This window comes from Leptopilina heterotoma, unplaced genomic scaffold (assembly GCF_015476425.1).
Source record: "Leptopilina heterotoma isolate Lh14 unplaced genomic scaffold, ASM1547642v1 Lhet_58, whole genome shotgun sequence".
Lineage (NCBI taxonomy): Eukaryota > Metazoa > Arthropoda > Insecta > Hymenoptera > Figitidae > Leptopilina > Leptopilina heterotoma.
This window is the reverse complement of record NW_025111131.1, coordinates 3802041-3813125: the sequence shown is the minus strand read 5'-3', so window position 1 is coordinate 3813125 and position 11085 is coordinate 3802041. Positions and strand designations below refer to the sequence as shown.

Here is an 11085-nt window from a genome sequence, read left to right as displayed (position 1 = left end):
GAATTTGATTCAAATTTTTTAAAATAATTGAAATTCTGTAAAGAATTCAAATATTTATGAAAACAAATTGAATTCTTGATAAGAATTTGTTTCAAATTTTTGAAAATAATTAAAATCCTCCGATGAATTTTATATTATTAATGAAAATAATTAAAATCTTCCAAAGAATTTTATTATCTTCAAAAAAAAATAATTGAAATCTTCAAAAAAAATTTTATTAAAATTTTAGAAAATAATTGAAATTTTCAAAAAACTTTTACTTTTTATGAAGATAATAAAATTTTCAGGAAGAATTTTATTAAAATTTTTTTAAATAATTTAAATTCTTTGAAAAATTTTATGGATAATATTATTCATTTTTTTGTTAAAACCTTTTACTGTAATAATTATTATTTATTAATTTTTTTTACCGTAAAACTAAATATGAATATTAAAAATATTCATAAAATTAATTATTTATTTATTTAAATTTTAAAAGTTCCTCTAGGGCTAGTTAGCCCTCCAAGGAACAGTACATAATCTACAGATTTAATTGAGGATCAATAATAATTCTAAGCAATTTAAAAAAATAATAATGGATTGTAGATAAATAAAATAAATAACATCATTACAAAAAATTATTTTTTAATTTCTCTGAATATATAATAGATACATAAAACTATAGCTTATTATTAATACTATTATTAAAACGTAATTACATATATATATTTATATACATACAAAATCGAGAAAATATTTCCAAAAATGTTTGTACCATGTACTTCGTCACATATATATTTTTATTTGCATTGAAACGTTGCGTTTATTGTTTTTAAGAAGCACATGATTATGAACTCCATAAACTTAAATTATTAATGAAAATTTTTTATAAAAAATAAGTAACTTCTTTCTTTTTATTATAAATGGAATGCATTAAACGCTTGATAATTATCAACAAGGAAAAAAAATGTTTCTGATCATTTTGTTGAAAAAGAAATTTATTTATAGTTTATAACTATAAATAAATTATTAGAGGAATTTTTAAAATTTAAATGAATAAAAAATTACAAGAATTAAATACATTAAAGATTTTTATCAGTTTTGATGATGAAACATTTTTTTTCCATCATTCCATATATCGACGACTAGGAAGCACTATATTAGAAAATAATTCTGCGTTTCATATAAATTTCAATGAACATAAAATATTGTACGCAGCAATTTTAACGTCGTTTCTTTTAACAAAGTTACTAAATTTTGTTCGATAGTTCAGCTTCCTTGTCATTCCTTCTATTCCTTAATAAAAATAATTTAATATCGTGACAGTCACAGATTTTTACGATATTTAAGCTAAATGGTAAATAATTTTTTTCATAATTTTTACTTAATGAAATTTGAATTTTAACAAAAAGCTATAACGACGATAATATTCTTTAAAAATTTGAGTAACATTTAAAAAATTTATTTAATAAATATATGTATAGAAAGATAATTTTTAAAAATAATTGATAAAGCGATATAAAATTTATATTAAATCAATATACAGTAATTATATTTTAATTTGAACTTCATTTAAGTATATATTCCAAAAAGTTACGTATCTATTAAATTAACAAAATTGTTTTTTAAATCCTTGGCTATTCTTTAACTTATAAAATGGAATTAGACATTTGCAGAGTGTACGATTTACTTTTACAAAATGTAATTTCTTTTTATTAAAACTTTGAGACAATTTTATATAATAAAAAAAATCTTCAAAAACGATAAAATGCATTATTGTAAATAAATGTGAAAAAAATATTATTTCAATCCATAACAATTTTTTAAAATTCCTGATATTCAGTTTTTAATTATGTACTTTTGCAAAATTATCTTTTTTAAATGAAAAATTTTAGGCAATATATTTTTATTACTTGTGCCATAATTTTCAGTTAAAATTGCTTTTCTATTTCGTTGAAATTAAATTTAAAAATTAAAAATTAATTTTTTCGAAAAGATTTTTGTTTTTGAAAAATGTACTTAACTTGGAATTTTTTACTTGGAATTAAATTAGAATATTAAATTTCAAAATTTTATATAATTTTAAAAAATAATGTAATTTCGAAATTTTTTCTAAAAATAACATTTTTAATATCCTGAAAAAATTTATTTTATTTAAATTTTCTTAAAAATTTAGAAAAAGAGATTTTGAAATGATTAACATCATCCCATATAACAGTTAAAATTTGAACTCATTTGAACTCAATTTGTATCATTTAGAGGGATAATCAATTTTTAATAATTAAGTTCTTAAGTTTCAAAGAAAATTTAAAAATAAAAGTTTTCAACTATTAAGGGGAGGGTAAACCTATATTTTCAACTCTATGAAGAAAATATTTTAAATATTTAATAAAATTATTTTTATTTTAATTTTTTAAGAGGAATTCAATAATCAGAAAGTATTTTGACCCTTTCTAAATTTTTATTTTTTCCAAAAATTGATAGATTTTGAAATTCATACTTAATTTTGTAGAAAATATGTTTTTGTATCCATAAAAAAAATTTTGAGTGAAAAAATTAATGTTAACAAAAACTTGAGCATTTTTCAAAAAAAAAAAAAAAAAAATAGTTTTCAGATTAAGAATTTAAAACAATATGATTATTATCAAAATTTTATTATACGAAAACTCATTTGTTTTTTTTTCTAACTAATTTGAGAACAAACTTTTTCAAAAAAGATGTTTTATCCGAATAAATTTTTAATAATTTTTTGAAAAAAAGTTTATTAAAAAAAAATTATTAAAAATTGTTAAAAATTTATTCGATAAAACATTTTTTTTGAAAAAAAGTTTATGTTCTGAAATTAGTTAGAAAAAAAAACAAATGAGTTTTCGTATAATAAAATTTAATAATAATCATATTTTTTAAAATTTTTAACCTGAAAACTATTTTTTTTTTTTGAAAAAATGTTACAAAAACATATTTTTGTATGTAACATACTTTTTTTTATTTTCGTAATTTTGTATTTAATAAAATTACGTATGAATTTCAAAGTCTATCGATTTTTAGAAAAAATAAAAATTCGAAGAGTCAAAATATTTTCTGAACAATTTTTTTATGCAAATTCGATTTTTTAACAAGAGGCAAAAATTAAAAAACTTCAAAATTGTTAACTGAATATTTTGATCCGACAATTTCGGAATACACTCTGATAATGTCTAATTATTTTTCTTTTTCATTGAATTTGAAATTCCTTATCAATATCAGTGTCTACATCAGTCAAGACTTTGTCATTGTGTAAATTATTGATATTACTAAAAATAATTGGATAATCTAGAATACAATTTGAGATAGGGTGAAAAACGGAATTATTTACTGAGTCACTTTTCTCGTTTACATTACTTATATCACTCAAGTTTTCCACAATTATCGCACTACGAGAACCATTGTCACTCGGCATGACAAGAGTTCCATTCTCACTGACTTCACATTCCATACAAAATTCCGGCAGTTGTAAGACATTTGTCTCTGGCAGTCCGTTTGTTTCAGTTATTTGGTTTTCTGGTAAAATTAAAGTGACTATTGACTCTGGTTGTTGAGGTAAATTATTCGGTATTTCATTTATTTGGTTTTCGTTTGCATTCGGGCCTTTTTCCTCAATTTCAATTGATTCGGTTCCTTTCAGTTGATGCAATTTTCTCCCGATGATATCCTCAAAGCTCTCGGATAAATTTTTCTTTGTTTTCTCAGTTAGGAGAGTTGCCGCGATGAACGTGTCGGTGAACCATAAATAATGCTTGGCGGAATAATGTTTTTTGGTCAAATGTCGTAGGAAATTTTTATTGTCACTGAAGAGCATATCGCAGAGGGTACAAAATTTGTCATGTTCCTGAAGATAATGATTTCGATAGTCGCCAATTGTTGTGAAGAACTGAGAACAGTATTTACATTTGAATGATGTGAAATCGTGCAATACTTGATAGTTACTATAGCCGTAGAGGGCGATTAATCTTCTTTCTTTTAGTACTTTTATTGCTTCGTTCACATCATCTTTTGTGTCGCCATCTTCGAAGAGTTCGAAGTTCCTTTCTAGTTCGCAACCTGGAACAATGTGAAAATTAAGAATATGTCGCACTCCACGTCCAAAGGGGAATAGTTTCTTGCAAAGGGGGCAAATGTCGGTGACGCGACTATGATTTGCCATTAGGTGGGCCTGTAAACTTTGCGTTGTACGGAAAATAAATTTACAAATCGGACAAGTCAGATGTGTTTTGTCAGTTATTGGAGCATTAACAATTGATTCCCAGACTCTTTTTCCTTTCTGTCCTCCCTCTTTACTTGGATGACTCAAACGTCTGTGCTTCTCCAACATTGTGTTTCTAGAAAATACTTTTTTACAATCCGAACAAGCGAACAGCATTAGAGCATCGATTTTTTTTGTTATTACATTCTCGACCGAAATTTGATTCGAGGTTTTTAGTTCTTTTCCTAAAATAGTCATTTCCTTCTTTTTCGATACCACTTTCGTCGTTTTTACATTAAAAACCTTCGAAGTCTGAATTGGAGTTTTTGATTGTTTCAAGTTTTGCGTTTTTACGGGACCTGTAATCGTTTTTTTTAAAATCGATCTTTTTCCCAAATCATCCGAAACTGATCCAAGTTTTGTAGATTTCGCTTTTAAATTATCGTTATTAAGACTAGGGATTATTTCTATTTTTGGTTTTTTCGAATTGGATCTAATGATCGGTGCTTGTTCTGGAGATGATTTCAGAATGTCGAGAACGACAGAATCTTGCAATTCAGCATCGTGAACAAAGAACATATGCTCGCTGTAAATTCTCTGTGAACTGAATGTTTTGCCACAAATTGTACATTCAAAATTTGTCGAAGATTCCACAGTTGATTCGCTTTCTCTTATTTCACACGTGTCGGAGATTTTACGTTTTCGTGGACTAGCATCACTAGTGAAACTTGTCTCGAGTCTCAATTCGGAACTATTAATTTCTGTCGGATCATTAGCTTTACGAATGTGTGCATACAAATTGTGAATGTCCAGAGGGTATTCCACTTTTTCGACTATACAGGAAATTTTTACTTTAGAATGCTTCGAAGAATTTTCCTCCACTTGATTTGGTTCTTGTTTATTTGAGAATTGATTTTGATCGCAGTTTTCGGTTTTCTCTTCTTGATTAGTCGATATCGATATCGCACTAATTTCCATAAATTCCTCCTCCTCAGTTGTCGAGTTTTCCTCTCGATAAATCGCTTCTACAGTGGAATTTTCAGTTATTGTCGATTCGTTTTTCGTTATGTGGAGATAGCGATGAATGTCCAATTCTCTAATTTCTTTGAAGCACGCGAAACAAATGTCACAAGTGTAAGGGAAAGTGTAACGATGATTAATGAAGAGATGTTGGAGCAATTTTTGTTCCTGTGGAAAATTTATCCTACAAATGCTACAACGGAAAGGAAACTTCACGAGTGAAATTTGTTGCGAATCTTCAGATTTTGCAGAAGAATCCATTAACACAGAACTAAAAGTTTGACATTTAGACTCGTTCATTTTTTCATTTCCATCAACCTCAATGTTAGTTGCAAGCATTTCAAGACCATTACAGTTATTTTCTTGTCCCTTTTCATTTTCTTGTTCTTTTTCATTTTCTTGCTCCTCTTTATTTTCTTCTTCGGCTTCACGTTCCTCTTCTTTTTCTTCTTTATTCGTAATTTGAAAATCAATCGCACTTTCGCTATTGTCCTGACAATTTATTATTTGACTCAAGTCCACGTCGTCAACAGTGACACTAATATTCGGTTCATTTAAATCAATGAAGTAATAATGATCGCAATCCACGTGTATGCATTCGAACTCATTTTCCATAGTCAAAACTTGTCGCAATCTGTAACCGGTATTTATAAATTTAGAATCGCATTCGTCTTGTTTACAAGAGAGGTGATTAGTGGCAACGTGATATAAAAAATAAATGGCGGATATTCGCATTTCACAATATAAACACGAAAGACAAACATCGTTTACAAGAGAATCTAAAAACGGTCGAACTTCGACAATTATTTTCAGGCACGCGCAACACAATACATCACAGGAAAATTCACTCGACGATTTCCTCGCAAGCATTGATAATTCTGAAAGTGGATTTCTATTACAATTCTTGTCGAATTCTCCAGTCTCATCAAGTTCCCCTAACGAATGCCCCGTCTTCATGTGATGCTTCAAACCACTCAATGTCGAAAACTTCCTGTCACAATGTGCACAAGTTGTGTAGTTCTCTTGAATGCTTTTCTTCTTAAAAGACATTTTGTCGAAGATTTCATCGTCAACATTGAATGTCGATCGTTCATTGAATGTTGACCCAGTGTCGCTGATACCGCGGAAATTTAATTTCCCCAAGGAAAGTATTTTTCTCTTCACAATACTGTACATAATTTCAACATCCTTCTTCGCTATTTGTTTTACTTCACTAGGAGTCAAAAATTGAATTGTCGACTTATTTCTCCGTTTATATAAACATCCATTTACTGCATATTTATCGAATTTATGTAACTGAATAAATAATACTTTCGGCGAGACTTTGAGTGAATCGAAAAATTTTTTCATAGCGGGATTCAAAATTTCTAGTCCTTTTTTGTAATACTCTTCGGATGAACCAGAATATTTTGAACCTTTACATTTCGGTTTGAAGTGAGTGTTAACATTTGTTGAATTCATTTTTAAAGAACACAATGAATAAGTTTCTTATATTGGTAACGATTACAGTAATAATGATTCAAGTTTTTGAGTCTTGTTTTTTCTTGCGAAAACATAAAATTATACCTGTTATGTACAACTTCCTTTTGAAAATTCATAAATATCTGAATCTGATATCAGTCAATATGTGAACTGGTTCGATGTAAAGGCGCAGACTTCATGAAGCTGAAATAACAAGAACCAAATTAATACATCATAAATAAGATAAATATTATGAAGCTCAAGTCTGCAACGTTTTTAATAACGAAAAAGAATTCTTTTTCAAGATTCATCGCCAATTTTCATGTGCTTCAATTTTTTCAGAAATTGTTTCTTCAAAGACAATTGTTCGAAAATAACATGAATTTGAAGTAAAAATAAAATAAATTGTCAATCATCATTTCGTTTTTAAAAACGTAGACTATTGCTTTATTAATAATATTATAAAATAAACTAAATTAAATGTTTCTATAAAATTTGTAACTCAATCGAATAATTTTGAAAGTTCTTCAAATTTGTATTTTTAAATAATAAAATCAATAAAATGAAAATAAAACAAATTCAGTAAATAAATTTTATTATAATGTAGAAACTGACATATTTGACAATAAATAAATGTCTAATGATAGAAACAAACGGTAATAAAAATCTTTTAAATTTTCTTAGATTAAAAAAAGTTTTAATTCACAAAAAATTTTAATGTTTGTATAAATTTATAGAAATTTCCCTGACAGGGTTGTCACAAAAAATTTAATTTTGTTTTTCTCTGATTTCCAAAAAAAATTTTGACTTTATTCCCTGACCCTGAAGAATATTCTAATTCACTCCAAAAATTACTAAATTTTCAAAAAAATGTTTTACATTTATTTACGAATTTCTTTAATTGTAAAATTATTCAAAAACATCAATAACTTCTTTTTTAAATAAATATTTAATCATTACCTATTATTTTTCTATAGGAATTAAGATTTCCAAAATTCAATAACTTTTGAGAATAATATTATAAAACATGATTTTATGTTTTAACATGATTCATGTTTCATAATAATTAAAGATGACCGAGTGATAAAATCATTATCAATTCAATTATTATTTTCTAGAATTTTCAATTAAAATTCTTCTTTAAATCGATTATTTTTAATAATTTTCGAAAAAGTCCTTTGACAATCTAAAATTTGAAAAGAAATTCATTTTTAAATCAATTTTTATGGGAAAATTCTACTAGAATTCAATTATTTAAATACAAAAAAATAATTTATTGAATAATTGAATGTTTCTCAAACTTCGATTTCCATAAAGAATTTTATAAACAAATTTTTAAATACTTGAATACTTTCGACGAATGTCAATAAAATTTTTAAGAATAATTATATTTTTCCCAAAATTTGATAAAAATTGTATTAAAAATAATTGAAATTCGGCGATGTGAGTTTTATAATTTGTGAAAATAATTGAATCTCTAAGAAGAATTTTATTATTTTCGAACAATATTTAATTTTTGAAAAGAATATTATTACTCTTGAAAATAATTGAATTTCTGCAATAATTTGTAACTTTTCAAAAATTAAATTTTTTTTCGTGTTTTTAAACTAAAATTCTTCTATAAATGCATTATTTTTTTAATAATTTTTGAAAAAGTTCGTTGAGAATTTTCAAATTCATTTGTTTACAATTCAATTTTACAAAATTTAAATTATTCGTAAATTCTTGAATTAAATATATATTAGAAAAAAAAACTTGAAATAATTTCAAAAGAAAAAAATCCGCAATTAAACTTTCTGAAAAAAATTAATTACCCAGAATTGTTAGTTAAAAATATGAAAAAATTCAGATTTTCAAAGATTTTAATTTGAAACCTTTTCAAAATTCAATTATTTCGAAAAATTCACGCTCTAATGCCTTTAATATTCAATTATAATTTTCTATCATTTTATTTAAAATTGTATAAAAAATAATTTAAATTCTGCGATAAGTTTTGTTATTTATGAAAATAATTGAATTCTTGCAACGAATTTTATTAAAAATATTTTTAAAGAATTTAATTCCTGTGAAGAATTTTATTTGTGAAAATAATTGAACTCCGGAGAAAAATATTATTATTTATGAAAATAATTTATTTATTATAAAGAATTGTATTATAATATTGTTTTAAATAATTGAATTTCTCAAAATTTTTTAAAATTTTATGAAAATAATTGAATTCTTTCGAGAAATTTGATTGAAAAATTGAAAATAATTGAAATCTGACGAAGAATTTTATTAAATTTTTTTTAAATAACTGAATTCCTGTGAAAAATTTTATTTTTGAAAATAATTGAATTCTTGGGAAGAATTTTAGTTTTTACCAAAATAATTTAATTGTTTCGAAGATTTTTACATACATTTTTGACAATAATAATTGTATTCTATGATCAATTTTATTATATATTTTTAAATTTATAAAGCATTTTATCAAATTTTTAAAAATAATTGAATTCCCGAGAAAATTTTATTATTTATGGAAATAATTGATTTCTTGCGAAGAATTTTATTCAAATATTTTTAAATAATTGAATTCCTATAGAAAATTTGCTATTTGTAAAAATAATTGAGTTTTATTAAAATTGCAATTTTTTTAACTCAATCTTGTAGAGAATGTTTTAAAAATATTTTTAAATAGTAGAATTTTTTAAAGAATTGTATTTAAATTTTTTAAAATATTTGAATTTCTTAGAGCTATTTTCTTAAATTCTCTGAATATAATTGAATTCTTTCGAGAAACTTCATTGAAAAATTAAAAATAATTGAATTGGTTCGAAGAAATTTATAAAAAGTTGAATTCCTGTAAAGTTTTTATTAATATTTTGTTTAAAAATAATTAAATTCTTTTGGAAAGTTCTAATAAAGTAGCAGACATTGTAAATAATTAAAATGAGAAAAATTTTTGAAAATAATCGAATTTCGGAGAAGAATTTTATTACTTATTATAAAGATAATTAAAATTTTAACGAGAATTTTTTTTAATTTTTGAACATAATTGAATTTATGCGAAAAAGTTTATCACTTTTGAAAATAATTGAATTTCTGTAATCAGTTGTTCTTAAAATTTCTATTTATATTCTTTAAAAATTGAAATTTTCTAAAATTTCAAATTAAAACCTTTGAAGTTCATCTATTTATGAAGATTGTAAACGCAACTCTTTTGAAATCAAGTTAATTTTGAAATTTTTAAGTAAAATTATTCATTAAATAATTTCTAAGTAATAATTTTATGATAGTTCTTCAAGAATTAAGTTATTTAAAAAGAAATTATTGTCAGAAATAAAAAAAATTGAAGGTTTTGTATTAGAATTCGTAGTAATTTCATAGTTTATGAGGCAAACAACTTTTCTCTGATTTCCCTGACTCCCCTGACCTTTGGCAACCCTGTATTATTTGAAAGAATTACTTTGCATATGAATTCTTTTGATGACAATGCTTTAGAAGTAATTTGTTTGTTTAAAACAAAAAATGTCAAATAATAATTTTGTTTTACAAATTTCAAGAAAAATAAATGACAAATATAATGTTTTTGAGGTTAACTGTCTGTCGGCACAGATATAATCAACAAGTCATGTTGTTAACTTAAAAAAATACAATGTTTAAGAAAATAAAAGTACATTTATTTGAAGAAATAGAAAATAATTATGATAAACCTGGTATTTTAACTTTAAATAAAGTTTTGTAAGTAATCACAGTTAATACGTATTTCTCTTACCTTTAAATTGTACATTTAATGTTTGTTATTCAAGTTGTTTATAATTTCATGAATGACCGAGAAGTCCTGAATTCTGTGAAGTAAATAAATTGACATATTATTGTGCACTTTTTTGAAAATAAATTTTTAAAGTATACCAGTCATAATAACAAATTCTAACCTTTTATAAAAGTAAAAAGGGAAGTGGATTTTCTGCTTGAAAAATATTCGTGAAAAATATAAATTTGGTATTTCTACATTATTTACATCGCACAGCAGAAATGTTCTCTATTTACATTTGCCTGTGGAACAGAATGTTTCAATTTTCGCTATAATAAAAATAAGCAGAAATCGCAAAAATAATTGTTAACACCGACCACACCGACATAGAGTTGGCAGCAAGTATTTGAAAACATTTAGACAAAGGAGCATGCACGTTACAACAGGTATCTGTAGAATAACTCTTTTATCTTGAGAGAAATATGTCGTTTAGATGATGTAACCACAAGTTTCGTTTTATTGACATGGCGCTACTAGCTTCTTTCTGAAGGGTGCATTTACACTTCCTAGGCCAACGCAAAATAGAAACTTTAACCGGAACCGCAATCGTTATCGTATTGCGGTTAAAGGCCTAAGCACAACTGTTTCTCGAACGTTATTCGCGAATACA

The 11085-nt window shown here is 24.8% G+C and overlaps 1 protein-coding gene across 1 annotated transcript; it reads right to left on the bottom strand.

The window, feature by feature from the left end:
- Positions 1-2918: 2918 nt before the first annotated feature.
- Positions 2919-10864, bottom strand: LOC122508856. Its single transcript, XM_043622450.1, has 3 exons — positions 10597-10864; positions 10437-10509; positions 2919-6886 (listed from the first exon to the last, which is right to left on the bottom strand). Exon 3 carries the CDS (start codon positions 6680-6682, stop codon positions 3194-3196), a length of 3489 nt encoding a protein of 1162 aa, XP_043478385.1. The 5' UTR covers positions 6683-6886; positions 10437-10509; positions 10597-10864; the 3' UTR covers positions 2919-3193.
- Between the last annotated feature and the right edge of the window lie 221 nt (positions 10865-11085).